The sequence below is a fragment of the Balaenoptera musculus genome, chromosome 13 (genome assembly GCF_009873245.2).
Source record: "Balaenoptera musculus isolate JJ_BM4_2016_0621 chromosome 13, mBalMus1.pri.v3, whole genome shotgun sequence".
NCBI lineage: Eukaryota > Metazoa > Chordata > Mammalia > Artiodactyla > Balaenopteridae > Balaenoptera > Balaenoptera musculus.
The window spans coordinates 27,745,462-27,765,437 of record NC_045797.1 but is presented as its reverse complement, the minus strand read 5'-3'; the positions used below and the strand labels follow the sequence as shown (position 1 = coordinate 27,765,437).

The 19,976-nt window shown below is 38.9% G+C and overlaps 1 protein-coding gene across 2 annotated transcripts in view; it reads right to left on the bottom strand.

The window, feature by feature from the left end:
• The window catches only part of EXOC6B (exocyst complex component 6B), a 714,846-nt gene extending 706,494 nt beyond the window's left edge, over positions 1-8,352 (bottom strand). Inside the window, exon 1 of one of the 2 annotated variants that reach the window (XM_036873122.1) lies at positions 8,053-8,352. In XM_036873122.1, coding sequence (XP_036729017.1) covers positions 8,053-8,165 — 113 coding nt within the window. In that variant the 5' untranslated portion in view covers positions 8,166-8,352. The remainder of the gene's footprint in view (positions 1-8,052) is intronic. The other variant, XM_036873124.1, reaches the window with a different exon arrangement.
• Between the last annotated feature and the right edge of the window lie 11,624 nt (positions 8,353-19,976).

Below are 19,976 nucleotides of genomic sequence, written 5' to 3'. Positions count from 1 at the left end.
TTGTTTATTCTGTGAGTGCTCCACTAGAATGTAAGGTCCAAAAGGGCAGGGACATGTCTATTTTGCTCCCTGTTGTACCCCAGAGCCTGGAAGAGTACCTGACACATAGAAGTTGTTCCATAAATATTTGTAGAATGAATGAATAAATTAATTCATGAATAAAGCCACCAAAATAATATAAATATATAATATATAACAATGTATAAAACTGTATATAATATGTTAACTGAAAAGGCAAGACACATGATAATATTCTTCTAATGTAATAAAACGAATGTGGGAAAAGTTTAAAAGAAATATATAGGGCTTCCCTGGTGGCGCAGTGGTTGAGAGTCTGCCTGCTGAGGCAGGGGACACGGGTTCGAGCCCTGGTCTGGGAGGATCCCACATGCCGCGGAGCGGCTGGGCCCGTGAGCCACAGCTACTGAGCCTGCGCGTCTGGAGCCTGTGCTCCGCAACAAGAGAGGCCGCCATAATGAGAGGCCCGCGCACCGCGATGAAGAGTGGCCCCCGCTCTCCGCAACTGGAGGAAGCCCTCGCACAGAAATGAAGGCCCAACACAGCCAAAAATAAATAAATAAATAAATAAATAAATAAATAAATAAATAAATAAATAAAAAGAAATATATAAATATAAGATTGTGACAGGGTGGTAGGATTAAGTTTTTTGTTGTCTGTTTCTTCTATCTTTTTACAAGTCATTACCTTACATTTATAAATTAAAATATAAAAATGTTATTTTTAGAAGGGAGCTACTACTAAAAATTAAGCAATTAGCAATGGGAGATCATGTCTTTCCCCTCACTGATTGTCAAGGAGGGAGTGTATCAGTCACCTAAACTGCCTTTATAAGATTGTTTCCCATCTCCTCCTCCATTCTCCAGTCTATATCAAAGTAACCACTTCCAGGGTCTGATTATTGATGAATATTATATCCCTCAGATGTATGAGTGGAAGGGGAAAAAAAAGTCAAGAACCACTCCAAACACTAAGTTTTGTAATTAACATAACTCCAAAAACAGAAATACCTAAGTCCACATAGCAAACTCAAGGGTAAAAGGCAGATGACTCACATTATCGGAGTTACTACTACCTAGCAGGTATAGTGAAGAACGCTTTATCTCCTTTTTTTTTTTTTTTTGATACTGTTCCTGCAATGTAGGTGGTATAATCCCCATTTTAAAGATGAGAAAAATTTGCCTACTAGGGTGGTAAATTGCTTATAAAAACAATTAATTAATTGTTTAAAGAGGTCCATGTGGTGACCAATAATGAGAGAGTGTCATAAACCAAGGATTATGATTAACTGGTTTCTGTACAACTTAGGTAATGGGGGAGGGCAGAGGATGGAAAACAAACCCATGTGGCCAAAGGCACAGAATTAGTAAGTGGGGAAGCCAGTTCCCCATATTTAATTATCAAATGACACTGAGCAAAACAGCTTTTGAAAATATTCCCCGTATTTCTTTTCTGTAAGAGGCAGCTTTACACACAATTTAATTAAATAAGCAAGAGAGAAAATTGTTACCACACCAAGAATACAGCTTTTTAACAACAAAATACATAAAGCAAAGGTCTAAAAGGAAATGCACCAAAACAACAGCAGCAGTGTTATAGGAGTGTAAGTAATTCTTAATATAGCTTCCAAAATTTTTATAATGTTGACATAATAGCTTTTTTAATGTTTCAACAGTGAAAAAGATCAAATAGATAAGATTCTATCATTAATACACCTTATGTTAATCTTAAAGCTGAGCAGTATAACACAAAACCATTCCATGAGGTAAGACAAGAATCAGTCCCTAAAGTAAAGTGCTTTACCAAGATCAAATATAGCAATCACATCATTCTTATAACACAAGAACCTCAGAAATGGAAGGCAGCAATTAAGCTAAAAAAGAGAAAACCTTTATCTGAAAACATTAGAGCAAACTTCTTCCCAGGTGAGAGCACTCAACAAGGGACGTCAAGCTGAACAGCAAAGTCAAACAAACACAATGACAGGGTCTTGAAGGTTACATTTCTGCTACAAATAAGGAATATAAATTTAATGGTAAAAAGACCAAGATAAATCAACCAGAAATATATCTGGGTAAGAAAAATGGCAATCAACAAATGATGCTAGAACAACTGCATATCAACATGTAAAAGAATGAAACTGAACACCCTTCCTTACACTATAGGCAAAATTAACTCAAAATGGATCACAGACCTTAATGTTAAGATAAAATTATCCAACTCAGGAAAAAAACAGGAAAAAATCATCATAATCTTGGGTAAAGCAAAGGTTTCCTAGATACAACACCAAAAGCACAAGCAAAAAAATAAAAACTAGATACACTGGACTTACATCAAAATTTAAAACTTTTGTGCAACAAGAAAAATGAAAAAACAAACCAAAAGAATGGAAGAAAGTATTTGCAAATCCTACTCGTGGTAAGAGACTTATATCCAGAATATATAAAGAACTCTTACAACGCAGTAATAAAAAGACAACCCAAGTAAAAACTGAACAAAGGATCTCAATAGACATTGCTCCAAAAAAGATAAACAAATAAAAAATAAGCACATGAAAACATTAACCATTAGGGAAATGCAAATCAAAATGACAGTGAGATGCAACTTCATATCCACTAGGATGGCTAAAATAAAAAAGATAATAACAAGTGCTAACAAGGATATGGAGAAACTGGAACACTTACACATTGCTGGCAGGAATACAAAATGGTACAGACATTTTGTTAAACAATTTGGCAGTTCCTCAAAATGTTGTATGATTCATTTATACAAAGTAAACAGAATAGGCAAACCCATAAAGACAGAAAGTAGTGACTGCCTTGGGAAGGGGGACAGAATGAAGAGTGACTGCTAATGGGTATGGGGTTTCTTTTGGGGGTGATGAAAATGTTCTAAAATTAGACTGTGTTATGGTACTGGCACAAAAACAGAAATATAGATCAATGGAACAGGATAGAAAGCCCAGAGATAAACCCACGCACATATGGTCACCTTATCTTTGATAAAGGAGGCAAGAATATACAGTGGAGAAAAGACAGCCTCTTCAATAAGTGGTGCTGGGAAAACTGGACAGGTACATGTAAAAGTATGAAATTAGAACACTCCCTAACACCATACACAAAAATAAACTCAAAATGGATTAAAGACCTAAATGTAAGGCCAGACACTATCAAACTCTCAGAGGAAAACACAGGCAGAACACTCTACGACATAAATCACAGCAAGATCCTTTTTGACCCACCTCCTAGAGAAATGGAAATAAAAACAAAAATAAACAAATGGGACCGAATGAAACTTAAAAAGCTTTTGCACAGCAAAGGAAACCATAAACAAGACCAAAAGACAACCCTCAGAATGGGAGAAAATATTTGCAAATGAAGCAACTGACAAAGGATTAATCTCCAAAATTTACAAGCAGCTCATGCAACTCAATATCAAAAAAACAAACAACCCAATCCAAAAATGGGCAGAAGACCTAAATAGGCATTTCTCCAAAGAAGATATACAGATTGCCAACAAACACATGAAAGAATGCTCAACATCATTAATCATTAGAGAAATGCAAATCAAAACTACAATGAGATATCATCTCACACCGGTCAGAATGGCCATCATCAAAAAATCTAGAAACAATAAATGCTGGAGAGGGTGTGGAGAAAAGGGAACCCTCTTGCACTGTTGGTGGGAATGTAAATTGATACAGCCACTATGGAGAACAGTATGGAGGTTCCTTAAAAAACTAAAAATAGAACTACCATACGACCCAACAATCCCACTACTGGGCATATACCCTGAGAAAACCATAATTCAAAAAGAGTCATGTACCAAAATGTTCATTGCAGCTCTATTTACAATAGACAGGACATGGAAGCAACCTAAGTGTCCATCAACAGATGAATGCATAAAGAAGATGTGGCACATATATACAATGGAATATTACTCAGCCATAAAAAGAAACGAAATTGAGTTATTTGTAGTGAGGTGGATGGACCTAGAGTCTGTCATACAGAGTGAAGTAAGTCAGAAAGAGAAAAACAAATAACGTATGCTAACACATATATATAGAATCTAAGAAAAAAAAAGGTCATGAAGAACCTAGGGGCAGGATGGTAATAAAGACACAGACCTACTAGAGAATGGACCTGAGGATACGGGGAGGGGGAAGGGTAAGCTGTGACAAAGTGATTGGCATGGACATATATACACTACCAAACGTAAAATAGATAGCTAGTGGGAAGCAGCCGCATAGCACAGGGGGATCAGCTCGGTGCTTTGTGAACACCTAGAGGGGTGGGATAGGGAGGGTGGGAGGGAGGGAGACGCAAGAGGGAAGAGATATGGGAACACATGTATATGTATAACTGATTCACTCTGTTATAAAGCAGAAACTAACACACCATTGTAAAGCAATTATACTCCAATAAAGATGTTAAAAAATATAAATAAATAAAATAAAATTAGACTATGGTGACTGTTACACAACTCTGTGAATACACTAAAAAAAAACACTGAATTGTATTGTTTAAATGGGTGAACTGTACAGTATATGAATTATATCCCAATAAAGCTATTGTTTTAAAGGCAATGTATTTCACTGTTAAATTTAAAAGTCTGTTTTAAAATCCTAAATAGCAATTAAGACTGAATGTTAATTGCTAGCACCCAGAGAGCAAAGTGAGGAAATGGCTTATTCTGAATAACTGATGTGAAAGAAGACTAGAGATATGTAAATGTGACTTGAAAAATGAAAATATGAAGCTATTGTTCATGAGTGATTTGTGATCACTATTTTAGTATTAGCACTACAAGGCAAGAATCAATATTATTTTAAAAACAAGACATGCCCTAACATCTTATGGGCCTCTTTCCTCATCTGCAAAATCAGGACTTGTAGTTAACAAATAATTTTTGAGATGAAGACAGAGAAGAAAGAGATGGCTGCTTTCCCAAAAGAATTTGCTAGGCAACAGCCTCTATATGCATGGATAAGCTTGGGACTTTCAGAATTACAGTAAGTAAGGAAAGGCACTCCTTATGATACATGGGAATCAACTAACATTGCATTTACTGTTCACTTAAATAAGGTTAGTTATATAATGAAAAAGTCAAGCCACTATGGCTCCTCAAACAAAAAGGGGTAAAACTGGAAGAATAATTTGGTACCACAAATTATTATTATCTAGTTCCTCTTCACTTACAAAACCTTTCTCAGGAACAGCTAAGAACCCAGCGCCTTAAAAATGCTACCTCAAAAGAAATAGGAGGGCTGCCCTGGTGGCGCAGTGGTTGAGAATCTGCCTGCTAATGCAGGGGACATGGGTTCGAGCCCTGGTCTGGGAAGATCCCACGTGCCGCGGAGCAACTGGGCCCGTGAGCCACAGCTACTGAGCCTGGGCGTCTGGAGCCTGTGCTCCGCAACAAGAGAGGCCGCGATAGTGAGAGGCCCGCGCACCGCGATGAAGAGTGGCCCCCGCTTCCCGCAACTGGAGCAGGCCCTTGCACAGAAACGAAGACGCAACACAGCCAAGAATAAAAATATTAAAAAAAAAAAAGAAATAGGAAAGACTATGAAGAGGGATAGAGTTTGGGATTTACAATTAAGGGTAAAGTTAGGGAAGAGAGCCTACTGCCTTTATGAAACCTGTTTAATAACTGTGATGGAAAACCAGGAGATAATGATTATGGAAGTGCACCCAGGGTAAAGCATGAGATGTGAAACATCAAGTCTGTGCATGCTGCTGCCTCTGAATTGAATAAGGAAGAAAGATGAGATCATCCCCTGTGAATATGGGAAGAACAAGCTAGACTAAAGACAAAGACAGCGGATACTACTTGTATTATAGGATGTTCTAGTGATTGAATCTTGGGTCCGATAGTAAAATTTAGGGTTATCCACCAAAGACCAGACAAGGCCAAAAATGAAAAGCCCCTAATAATGATAAAAGGGAGTCAGGAAAAGCAACTGAAAGTAGTAGGATAGTGCAGCGGTTTTCAAAACTTTTTTTTTTTTTTTACCATGTCCCCTTAGGACAAAAGATCCCTAATCCATCTACCCCAACAAAACCTGACTTTCCAGTGAATAAAGAACTCAGTGATAACAATGAGGCAAATCTGCAGGAGAATGGGTAACGTATTTTAAACATAATATATATACTCTTCAGACAAGATAATGGAAAATTACAGGCCAAAATTCAGTTGAACAAATATGCATTATTATTCAACTACTATTCAGTGGAGAGCTAACATAATAAATCACAACAAACTAAATTGATAACACTAAATTAAGTCATTTATCCTATAAACCAAGAACGACAGCAATTAAAAACCACAACCAACTCAAGACAACATTGATGGTGTTCTGATGAAGAATCCTTCCTAAAAACTCTGGTAATCCCAACTGTTCCAGCAGGAGCTTTGCTTGGCTGCCAACTATATAGCTCAGCAGCCAAATTTCTTAGTAGAATACTGAAACAGCATCCTCAGTAACTCTAATAACATTTTGTTTCATGAAAACCAAATATGAATAACCATTAATAATGCATATAGAATACCAGTAAGTAGTCCTCAGTTTTTATAAAAGTAAAGATAATGAAATGAGGGTCATTCACCCCTAAGAACTCAAGAAAACGTGAAAAGAGAGGAGCATGACGGTCATGATCATAATGCAGTAAGGGACAAAAAGCAAACTACTAAGGATGGTCATGTCCCATGTCCAGGGATGGCACTGGTAGAACTGTGCTAACAATATGCCCTGGAGAAGGAAGCTGTGCAGGTGGAAATGAGGAGTCAAGTCTCCAGCCTGCCCCTCCTTCAAACACTTTCATGAGGCAACTCTCCCCACGAAAAAACAAGCAGTGAGTAATAACTTTTTTGAAGGGAGGAACAGCGACCCAAGACTGTACAAGGTGGGTAAGATAATTCTCTCTGTTGGCTGCATGGAGATCAGAAGGTGCCACAGGAAGGACGAAAATAAGCTAGTTCTAGGGCACTAATAAACTGAGGGGAAAGAAAAAGGTAGTTTGAAATTCCGCTTGGTGAGTAATTAACATAAAGTACTGGTAGATGGTGATCCCCAATTGAGGCAGAAAAACAGAGATTAAGAATGCAGACTCTGGATCCAAAATGCATGAGCAGGAATCACGACTCTCCTACTTTATTTTCTCTGTGACCTTGGGCAAGTCACTGAACCTCTCTGTGCTTCATCTGTAAAATGAGGGCAATAATAGTACCTTCCTAATAGGGCTGTTGTGCGGTTTGAATAAGTTATACTTGTAAATCGCTTAATAAATGTCTTGCACTTTACATAGTAAGTGGTACCTAAGTTTTGTTAAATAAGTTGAGGTGGGTGGCGGCTTGTTTTGACAACTCCAAATAAAATGAGGGTGTGTGGGCAAAGTAATGGTCACAGGGAACGGAGGGGGGATAACGTGTCTTCGGTGAGGAGTACCAGGAGGCTGCACATTTGGGGAGGTCGTCCTCCTGACAGGGCTCAGCGAGCACCCGCTCACAGGAGAGGTTGAAGGAAACTTCCCTCTTTCCAGGCCTAGGATTTTCAAGAACTCGATTCTGAGAAGTGGCTGTGATTTTGAGGCAAGAGTTTGATTTCCGAGCAACAGACCGTGGGGTGAATTCTGTTTTGCCTGAGGAGCAGGACTTGGGTCTAGGGCAGGACGGGGTTTGAGTCGGAGGCAGAAGGGTGATGTACTCAGGGGGAAGCTCTGCTAAAAGCCACCACCTGCCGGGCGCGGGCCGGTCTAGCCTCGGAGGGAGAACGACGGCTGCCCCAGCCCCGAGGGAGGCAGGAGGAGCCTACAGAGTAACGGGGCTGCCGGCGCCGACGGTCGGGAAGGGACCCCACGGCGGGACTGCGGAGGGGGACCCGCCTCGCCGAGGGTGGAGGTCGCTCGCCTGGTTCTCCGAAGGGAGGGGCCGGCGCTGGCCCTGCGGGTGGCCGGCCGGGCGCACAGCCCCGAGGGAGCCTGCCCCCGGGTCCCGCCCATGCCCGCCCATCTGTGGCCCCGGTACCCAGGGTACCTGAGCGTGGGCCCGATGCAGGCCGTGTCGGTGCTCTCGATCTCTCGGAGGATCCGCTCGTGCTCCGCCGCTGTCTCCAGGCTCTCCGCCTCCGCCATCTTACCCCGCTCCATAGACTGGGGGTGCCCGGCAGCGCGTGCCCTCCTTCAGCTCGGCTCACCTTTCGCTCGCTCGCGCTCTCTCTCTCTCCCTCTCTCTCTCCCTCTCTCTCGCTCTCTCTCTCTCTCTCTCTCCTCTCTCTCACCCCAGTCTCCAGAGCCTCCTAAGCCTCCTGCTACCCGCAGGACGACCCCTCCCTCAGATGCGGCACGCCCCCTAGCGTCACCACGTCCGCCGACGTTCCGCGCAATGCCCGCTGGGATTGTAGTTCTCTGGGAGATAGGGTGCCACACGTTATTCATTGAATCCCCAAACACGTGTTAAAAGCTCCACTATAAGGCAGGAACAGTTAACGACTTCATACGCAACGGAGATTAAGTCCGGCAATGGCACTAAACCTACAAATTCTTAAGACCCTTGCCTCAAAGTACAAAAGCCTCTATAGGGACGAATATTAAGAAAGGACTAACTAGGTTTCTGCGGACAGCGATCTTACAAGTTAACAAGGAGGAAAAGCTCAAAACTAAGAAACCCGAAACTAAGAGGTAAGGCATAATGTACCTGTAAGCCAGTTCAGAGAATCGAGCACAGCGATCACTTCTGGCTGCGAAGGATTCATTGAGAGACTAAGCCGGAACATTTTTAAAAGATGTGATTGGAAGGTGTGAGGAGCACCCAGAAAGCCAACAAAAACTTCATTTGCACTGGTGTGTAGAGAAGTAGTAGCAAGAGATGGGGCTGGAAAAGCATCTTGGAAAAGGAATACCGGGAAGAGAAATTTGTACTTTATTCTAATGGCTCCACTGGTCCAACAACCAACTGCATCAAAAGCACCTTGGATCCTTTTTTTTAATACAGACCAAAGGTCCTACATATGGACATTCTTATCCAGGCATCTGCATTTCATAAATGCACCAGATTAGAATTTTTAAATCATATTTATTGATCACTGCTTGTGTTTTAAAATATAACACAATGACTGGGAATCCACTGAAGGTTTTTGTTTTTTGTTTTTTGTTTTTTTTTTAAAGCTGTGTTTTGGTTTTTTTTTTTAAGATATCTTTTTTATTTTTTAAATTATTTATTTATTTATTTATGGCTGTGTTGGGTCTTCGCCTCTGTGCGAGGGCTTTCTCCAGCCGCGGCAAGCGGGGGCCACTCTTCATCGCGGTGCCCGGGCCTCCCACCATCGCGGCCTCTCTTGTTGCGGAGCACAGGCTCCGGACGCGCAGGCTCAGTAATCATGGCTCACGGGCCCAGCCGCTCCGCGGCACGTGGGATCCTCCCAGACCAGGGCTCGAACCCGCGTCCCCCGCATCGGCAGGCGGACCCTCAACCACTGCGCCACCAGGGAAGCCCCCACTGAAGGTTTTTAAGAAGAGTAGTGACACAAACCAAATCTTGGCCTTAGGAAACTTGATCTAAAGCAAGTGTGCAAGGTGGACAGAAATAGAAAATCTGGAGACAGGAAAATGCTATAGAAAATGTTAAGGCCTAAACCAGGGAAGTGGCAATGAGAATGAAAAAGAATGGACAAGTAGGAAAAGCATTGTAAGAGCAGAATTGACATGATTTACTAGGTATGGGGAAGGAGGATGTTGGGTATTACTCCAAGGTTTGGAGCAGAGTAGCCGGGAGAATGGTGTTGCCATCAACAAAAAAAGGCACGTAAGAACCAAACTGGAAGTTGAGGCTAAATAATTTATGCCATGGATAATTATGCAATCTTTAAGGAGAAAGAGAAAAGACTCTATATTCAGATATGAAACTGTCTTCAAATTGTAGGGTTGAGTGAAAAAAAAATGCATGAAACAGTATATAGAGCATGTTTTCATTTAAAAAAAAAAATTCAAGCAACCTAAGTGTCCATCAGCAGATGAATGCATAAAGAAGATGTGGTATACACACACACACAAACACACACCACACACACACACACACAAACACACACACACAATGGAATACTACTCAGCCATAAAAAAGAATGAAATGTTGCCATTAGCAACAGCATGGATGATGGACCTGGTGGGTATTATGCTAAGTGAAATAAGTCAGACAGAGAAAGACAAATATTGTATGGTATCACTTATATGTGGAATCTAAAAAAATAAAATAACTAGTGAATACAAGAAAAAAGAAACAGACTCACAGATATAGAGAACAAACTAGTGGTTACAAGTTGGGAGAGGGAAGTGGGGAGGGGCAAGATAGGGGGAGGAGATTAAGAGGTACAAACTACTATGTATAAAATGAATAAGATACAAGGATATATTGTACAGCACAGGGAATATAACCAATATTTTATAATAACTATAAATGGGATATAACCTTTAAAAATTGTAAATCACTTTGTTGTACACCTGAAACTTATATAATATTGTACATCAACTATACTTCAAGAAAAAGAGAAAAGGAGATAAACAACAAGGTCATACTGTATAGCACAGAGGACTATATTCAATATCCTATGATAAACCATAATGGAAAAGAATATTAAAAAAAAGAATGTAAGAGCTTCCCTGGTGGCGCAGTGGTTGGGAGTCTGCCTGCCAATGCAGGGGACATGGGTTCAAGCCCTGGCCCGGGAGGATCCCACATGCCGCGGAGCAGCAGAGCCCGTGCACCACAGCTACTGAGCCTCCACTCTAGAGCCCGCGAGCCACAACTGCTGGGCCCACGTGCCACAACTACTGAAGCCTGCATACCTGGGGCGCGTGCTCCGCAGCAGGAGAGGCCACGACAGTGAGAGGCCCGCGCACCGCAACGAAGAGTGGCCCCCACTCGCCGCAACTAGAGGAAGCCCACGCACAGCAACGAGTACCCAGCACAGCCATAAATAAATAAATAAATAAATTTATTTTTTTAAAAAAAGAATGTATATATGCTGTACAGCAGTAATTAACACAACATTGTAAATCAACTATATTTCAAGGAAAAAAATGCAAGTGGGATTGATTGTAGAATCTTTTTGTTTGGTTGAATAAAAAACTGAACAGATATATTTGTTGGAAAAAAAAGAAAAAACCAAAAAGAATACTGTATCGCATAATTGAAAGTAGCTAAGTGACTAGATCTTAAAAATTCTCACCACAAGAAAAAAAAAGTTCTGTAACTATGTATGGTGATGGATGTTAACTACACTTATTTCACAAATTATACAAATATCAAATCATTATGTTGTACACCAGAAATTACTAATGTTGTATGTCATTTATACCTCAATTTAAAAACCACGGGACTTCCCTGGTGGTCCAGAGGTTAAGACTCCACACTCCCAATGCAGGGGGCCCGGGTTCGATCCCTGGTCAGGGAACTAGATCCCACATGCCTCAACTAAGAGCCCACATGCTGCAACTAAAGATCCTGCATGCCACAACTAAAGATCCCACATGCCACAATGAAGATCCCAAGTGCCACAACTAAGACCCAGGGCAGCCAAATAAATAAATAAGTAAATATTTTTTTAAAAATCACAAAGAAAAAATTCATATATATGCTTATATATACATAAAATACTACACAGATAGAATATTTCTGAAAGGATGTCCAAGAAACTGTCAACAGTAGTGGCAGCCAGGAGAGAGATTGGGACGAAGAGACCTGAAGTAGGAGGAGGATAATTTTTACTATGTATGCACTTTTGGAATTCTTTCCCTCATGTATGTACTGATTTTTTTTAATTGTAGTTATTAATTTAAAACACATTTTAAAAATAAATCAGTAGTGAGGAGAATGGGTTACAAGTCCTGGTTTGCGAGGAACTGAGCAAGTGGCTAAACCTGTCTGTTTCTAGATAACCTCTGGCTGTCCTCACCTTGTTTCATTACTCATGCTTAAACAATTTCAGACAGACTTAATAGAGGTAGGGAGAGTTTGGAGCCTTCCATATTTCTAAAGATCTCTTGAAATATATGAGAGAAGATCCCTTCAATCACCAATTTTAGCATCTCACTCAGCAAAAAGCTTTTTGTACATCACAGGAAGAAGACGGGTATGTAGACCAGAAATGTATAGTAGTGGTTAAACTAGCTTCTGCCACTGTCAGCAGGGGTTTTTTAGCCCCCTCAGAGGCCAGAGATCTCACATGAGTTCTTACCAGCAAGGGTGTGTGAGTTTGGAGTGACTAGTATAGGAAACTCCAATGAAGATGACCTAACATGAATCCCCTCTAAATAGAACGTCAGGTCAGTGTGGAATGACCAGAAAAGTACTAGACTGAGTTGGGGCCCTTTAGTTCAGTTCCAGTTTAGTAGTTAAAATGTATTGGGCACTTTCTGGTGCCAAGCACGATACAGAAAGTAAGCACTTCATATTCATCATTAAGTCCTTACAACAATCCTTTGCTATAGATATTATATATCTCATTTTACACATGAGAAAGCTGAGAGATTAGGTAATACCTCAAGCCTCACAGTGTAAGTGATCACACTGATACTCAAACTCAAGTCAATCTCATTACAAGCTCTATTTCCTGACCATTCAACCATACTGTCCCACCCACCCCCTCCATTGCCACTCATTTATTGTGTGAACTTAAGCAAATCATTCTGCTTCTCTGCATCTGCTTCCACATTAGTATAACGGATTGTATCATTTCTCAGACCCCTTCCAAATCACTTTGAAGCCCTCTTCAAAGAACAACCTCTTTCCCCTTATTCACTTTAAATGAACCGATTTTTCATCTCCTGCCTCAGTAGATTTACAGCCTCTCAATTCTCTGCACTGCCACGTTTGAACTGTTCTTCTGACCCCCTAATTTCTCAACCCTCCTGATGAAGTAGGGCACCAGGTTGAGCTGTGGTCATGTTCCTCAGAAATTTAACCGCTTGGCTCACAGATTCCCTATCCACCTCATTCTCTGCCATCATCCTGAGGCACTTCAACATCAACATGGATAACCCACCCAATACCTTGACTTCATGGATCCCAACTATGCCAACCATGTTCCTCATGCCACGTAGGCAACGCATTCACAGCCTCACTTTTTCCTTTACATTCTATTAACATTGCTCTATCGGCAAGACTACAAGCTCTGAAATTCCTCTCTGTGCCCCCTTTCCATCCACCTCTTCCTCTGCCTAATTTCCATGGGGCCTACACATTACTCTAATCCTTGTCTTCATTTCTGATTTTTATAAAACCTGTTGGCATTTTCCCCTTCTATCCTGAATTTTCTTCTATCCAAGCTTCCAATTCAGAGAGATCTGAGTTTGATCCCTGGCTTCTCCATTAATCAGCAGGTGAGTTTGAGTAAGTTATGTGGTTTCCATAAGCTACAGTTTTCTCAGGTATAAAATGGAGTTTATAATATCTACCTTAGGCATTTGTAAGCATTAAGAATACTTAATGTAAGGGGCCCAGCACAGGGCTTGGCAGAATAAATGTTAGAAGCTACTCACCCCATGTTTCCATACCTCCATGTGCCACCAATTTGACTAAACCATTTCTAAATCTTTAGCTTCCTTTAACATCTTGATCTTCATCATACCAACACTGTCAATTCCTCCCCCTTCTACTGTCATGGGGACAAAAGGTTGTGACCATGGCAACTAGCACCACAGCACATTTGTGTTGCTCAGTATCATTTGGACCCTCAAGGCTGTTCAACCATCCTTTGACTTCTATTTCCGCTCACAGCACCCATTTATAATCCTTTCTTCTCTACTTAAAATCCTAGACCTGCTTCTATCCTTCCTGCTCTTAGAAAAGACATTTGCCTCCCACTTCACTGAAATGATGACCATTCATTATGAAAACTTCAACTTCCCTACTGTTCACCATCTTTTCATCCAATTCCTCCTCATCTCCTGTGTAAGAGAAATGGGGATCACTGTCACCTGCTGAAGTCAACTTCACCTCTGGGAAAAGTTCCCACAACTATTTACCTTCCCTCTTACAGCTTCAGACATTCCTTCTTTTCTTTATCTTGATCAGTAAACATATGCTTGAGTCTTTCCAAATAAAAATCTCTCCTTTCAAACTGGATAACCAAATGCAGAAGAATGAAATTGGACCCTTATCTTACATCAGACACAAAAATTGACTCAAGATGGATTAAAGACCTAAAGGTAAGACTAGAAACTGTAAAACTACTAGAAGAAAACACAGAGTAATTGGTCTTCGTAACAATTTTTTTTGGATGTGGTGCCAAAAGTGCAAGCAAAACAAGCAAAAATAAACTAGTGGGACTACATCAAACTAAAAAGTCTCTGCCCAGAAAAAAAAGAAAAAAAAAAAAGCAGAACAAAAACAAAAACAAAACTATCATTGAAATGAAAAGGTAACATACCAAATGGTAGAAAATATTTGCAAATCATATATCTGATAAGGGGTTAATATCCAAAATAAAGAACTCATACAACTCAATAACAAAACAAAAAAAACAATTAAAAAAACCAATTGAAAAATGGGCAGATCTGAACAGACATTTTTTCTTTTTTTCTTCCAGTTTTATTGAGATATAATGGACATACAACACTGTATAAGTTGAAGGTGTACAGCATAGTGATTTAACTTACATTCATCATGAAATGATTACCACAATAAGATTAGTGAATATCCATCATACCATATAGATACAAAATTAAAGAAATAAGAAAAAAACTTTTTTCTTGTGATGAGAACTCTTGGATTTACTCTCTTAACAACTTTCATATATAACATACAGCAATGTTAATTACATTTATTATGTTTTACATTACATATCTTTTGTTTATCTTATAACTGGAAGTTTGTACTATTTGACAACCTTCATCCAATTCCCCCTCCCCCTATCCCCTGCTTCTGGGAACCGCATATCTAATCGCCTTTAATATGAGTTTGTTTGGTTGGTTGGTTTTGAAGTATAATTGATTTACAACACTATTTTAGTTCCTGTTTAACAACATAGTGATTTGGTGTTTTTATACTTCTCAAAATGATCACAGCAGTAAGTCTAGTTGCACTATGTCATTATAAAAACATACTAAAATTATTGGCTATATTCCCTACACTGTACATTTTATACCTGTGACTCATTTATTTTGCAGCTGGAAGTTTGTACCTCTTAATCTCCCTCATCTATTTCTTTCCTCCCTCATACCCCTCCCCTCTGGCAGCAACATGTTTCTTCTCTGTATCTATGAGTCTGTTTCTGTTTTCTTATGTTTGTTCATTTGTTTTATTTTTCAGATTCCACATATAAGTAAAATCATACAGTATTTGTCTTTGTCTGACCTATGTCACTTAGCATAATACTCTAGGTCCATCCATGTTGTCACAAATGGCAAGATTTCATTCTATTTTATTATATATATGTGTGTGTTTATTATATATATGTGTATGTCTTTTTTATTATTCATATATATATATATATATATATACACCACATCTTCTTTATCCATTCATCTATTCATGGGCACATGGGTTTCTGCCACATCTTGGCTATTGTAAACAATGCTGCAATGAACATAGGTGTGCATATAACTTTTCTAATCACTGTTTTTGTTTTCTTCAGATAAATACCCAGGAGTGAAATTGCTATTTTTTGATTTTTTGAGGAATCTACATACTGTTTTGCACAGTGGCTGTACCAATTTACATTCCCATCAGAGTGTACAATGGTTCTCTTTTCTCCACACCATTGCCAACACATGTTATTTCTTGTCTTTTTGATAATAGCCATTCTGACAAGTGTGAAGTGATATTTCATTTGCGGTTTTGATTTGGATTTCCTTGATGACTAGTGATGTTCACCATTTTTTCATGTGCTTGTTGGCCATGTGCCATCTGTATGTCTTCTTTGGAAAAATGTCTATTCAGATCCTCTGCACGTTTTTTAATCCAGTTGTTTGTTCTTTTGATGTTGACTTATATGAGTTTCTTGTATCTTTTGGATATTAACCCCTTATTTAATATACCTTTTGCAAATATCTTCTCCCATTCAGTAGGTGGCCTTTTGGGTTTTTTGATAGTTTTCTTTGCTGTGCAAAAGTTTTTTAGTCCCACTTGTTTTTTTCTTTTCTTTTTTTTTTTTTTTTTTTTTTTTTTGTCTTTGAGTCCCTTGCCTGAAGAGACATATCAAAAAAATATTAGTAAGCTGTCAAAGGGAGTACTGCCTATGTTTTTTCTTCTAGACGTTTTATGGTTTCAGGTCTTACATTTAAGTCTAATCCATTTTGAATTTATTTTTGTTCATGGTATGAAAGAGTAGTCCAGTTTGATTCTTTTGCATGTAGCTGTCCAGTTTTCCCAAAACCATTTATTAAAGAGGATGTCATTTACCCATTGTATATTCTTTCATCCTCGATTGTAGGTTAATTGCCCATATAACTTTGGGCTCATTTCTGGGCTCTCTATTCAGTTCCATTGATCTGTGTGTTTGCTTTTGTGCCAGTACCATATGGTTTTGATGACTGCAGCTTTGTAGTATAGTTTAAAATCAGGGCGCATGATATCTCCAGCTTTGTTCTTCTTTCTCAAGATTGTTTTGGCTATTTGGGGTCCTTTGTGTTTCCATACAAATTTTATAATTATTTCTAGTTCTGTGGAAAATGCTGTTGGTATTTTGATAGGGATTGCATTGAACCTGTAGATTGCCTTGGGTAGTACAGTCATTTTAGCATTATTAAGTATTCCAATCCATGAACATGATATATCTTTTTATCAGTTTGTGTTGTCTTCAATTTCTTTCACCAGTGTCTTACAGTTTTTTGAGTGCAGGTCTTTTACTACCTTAGTTAGATTTATTCCTAGGTATTTTATTCTATGTGATGCAATTGTAAAAGAGACTGCTTTCTTAATTTTCCTTTCTGATAGTTTGTTGTTAGTGTATAGAAACACAACAGATTTCTGTATATTAATTTTCTATCCTGCAACTTTACCAAATTCATAGATGAGCTCTAGTAGTTTGTTGGTACTGTCTTAAGAATGTTCTATGTATAGTATCATGTCATCTGCAAACAGTGATTGCTATGGCTAAGACTTCCAATACTATGTTGAATAAAAGTAGTGAGACGGGGCCTCCTAGTCTTGTTCCTGATCTTAGAGGAAATGCTTTCAACTTTTCACCATTGAGCATGATGTTAGCTGTGGGCTTATCATATATGGCCTTTATTATGTTGAGGTATGTTCCCTCTATACTCACTTTGTTGAGAGTTTTTATCATAAATGCAAGTTGAATTTTGTCAAAAGCTTTTTCTGCACCTATTGAGATGATACACGATTTTTATTTTCAAATAGTTAATGTGGTATATCACATTAACATTGCAGATATTGAACCATCCTTGCATCCCTGGGATAAATCCCACTGGATCATGGTATGATCCTTTTAATGTATTGTTTAATTTGGTTTGCTAATATTTTGTTGAGGATTTTTGAATGTATGTTCATCAGTGATATTGACCTGTAATTTTCTTTTTTTGTGATATCTTTGTCTGGTTCATTAACCTTTTCTATTTTTTTTAGTCTCTGTTTCTTTTATTTCTGCTCTGATCTTTATGATTTCTTTCCTGCTACTAACATTAGGTTTTATTTGTTCTTCTCTTTCTAATTCCTTTAGGTGTAAGGTTAGGTTATTTATCTGAAATTTTTCTTGTTTCCTTTGGTAGGCTTGTATCACTATAAACTTCCCCCTTAGAACTGCTTTTGTTGCATCCCATAGATTTTGGATCATTGCATTTTCATTTTCATTTGTCTCCAGGTATTTTTTAATTTCCTATTTGATTTCCTCAGTGATTCATTGGTTGTAGCATAGTGTTTAGCCTCCACATCTTTGTGTTTTTTTGTGTTTTTCTTTTCTTTTTTTTTAATAAATTAATTAATTTATTTTTGGCTGTGCTGGGTCTTCATTGCTGTGCATGAGCTTTCTCTAGTTTTGGCCAGCAGGGGCTACTCTTCATTGCGGTGCACAGCCTTCTCATTGTGGTGGTTTCTCCTGTTGCGGAGCACAGGTTCTAGGCATGCGGGCTTCAGTAGTTGTGGCACGTGGACTCAGTAATTGTGGCTTGTGGGCTCTAGAGCACAGTCTCAGTAGCTGTGGCACATGGGTTTAGTTGCTCCACAGCATGTGGGATCTTCCCAGACCAGGGATCGAACCCATATCCCCTGCATTGGCCGGCAGATTCTTAGTCACTGCGCCACCAGAGAAGTCCCCTTTTTTTCCTTATGGTTGATTTCTAGTCTCATAGCTTTGTAGTCACAAAAGATGCTTGATATGATTTCAATTTTCTTAAATTTATTGAGACTTGTTTTGTGGCCCAGCATGTGATCTATCCTGGAGAATGTTCCGTAGCACTTGAAAAGAATGTGTATTCTGCTGCTTTTGCATGGAATGTTCTATATATATCTACTAAGCAACATGGTCTAATATGTCATTTAAAGCCAGTGCTTCCTTACTGATTTTCCGTCTGGATTATCTGTCCATTGATGTAAGTGAGGTGTTAACATCCCTTACTATTATTGTATTATGGTCAATTTCTCCTTTTATGTTTCTTAATATTTGCTTTATGTATTTAGGTGCTCCTATGTTTGGTGCATATATGTTTACAATTGTTATGTCTTCTTATTGAATTGATCCCTTGATCATTATGTAATGTCCTTATTTGTCTCTCATTATAGTCTTTGTGCTAAAGTCTATTTTGTCTGGTATAAGTATTGCTACCCCACCTTTCTTTTGATTTCCATTTTCATGGAATACCTTTTTCCAGCAACTCACTTTCAGTCTGTGTGTGTCTTTAGATGTGAAGTGAGTCTTTTGTAGGCAGCATATATATGGGTCTTGTTTTTATATCTCTTCAGCCACTCTATGTCTTCTGATTGGAACATTTAATCCATTTACATTTGAAGTAATTATTGATAAGTATGTACTTATTGTCATTTTTTTCACTGTTTTGGGGTTGTTTTTGTAGTTCCTTTTTTGTTCCTTTTGTCTCCTTTGTTCTCTTCCCTGGTGATTTGATGACTATCTTTAGTGCTATGTTTGGATTCCTTTCTTTTATCTGTGTGTGTATCTATTTTTTTTAATTAATTTATATTATTTTTGGCTACATTGGGTCTTCGTTGCTGCACACGGGCTTTCTCTAGTTGCAGCGAGTGAGCTACTCTTTGTTGCGGTGCACAGGCTTCTCATCGTGGTGGCTTCTCTTTGTTGTGGAGCATGAGCTCTAGGCACCTGGACTTCAGTAGTTGTGGCTCACAGGGTTTGTTGCTCTGTGGCATGTGGGATCTTCCCAGACCAGGGCCCAAACCCGTGTCCCCTGCATTGGCAGGCGGATTCCCAGCCACTGCACCACCAGAGAAGCCCTGTGTGTGTATCTATTATAGATTTTTAGTTTGTGGTTACCATGAGGTTTATACATAGCTATCTTCCTATCTATTTATCTATATGTATATCCATACCTATTTATCTATCTACATGATTATTTTAAGTTATTGATCTTTTAATTTCAAATACATTTTAACAACCTTTCATTTTTACTCCCCCCCCCCATGTTTATTGTCTTTGACACTGTATTTTACATCTTTTTGTTTTGTATATCCCTTAACTACTTATTGCAGGTATAAATGATTGTACTACTTTTGTCTTTTAACCTACCTACTAGCTTTATACATGGTTGACTTACTACCTTTACTGTGTATTTGCCTTTACAATGAGATTTTACCTTTCATACTTTTCATTTTTCTAGTTGGTGCCTTTTGTTTTTTGCTTAGAGAAGTCCCTTTAACATTTCTTGTAAGTCTGGTTTGGTGGTGCTGAACTCTTTTAGATTTTGCTCATCTGTAAAACTTTTAATCTTTCCATTGAATCTGAATGGAATTCTTGCCAGGTAGAGCATTCTTGATTATAG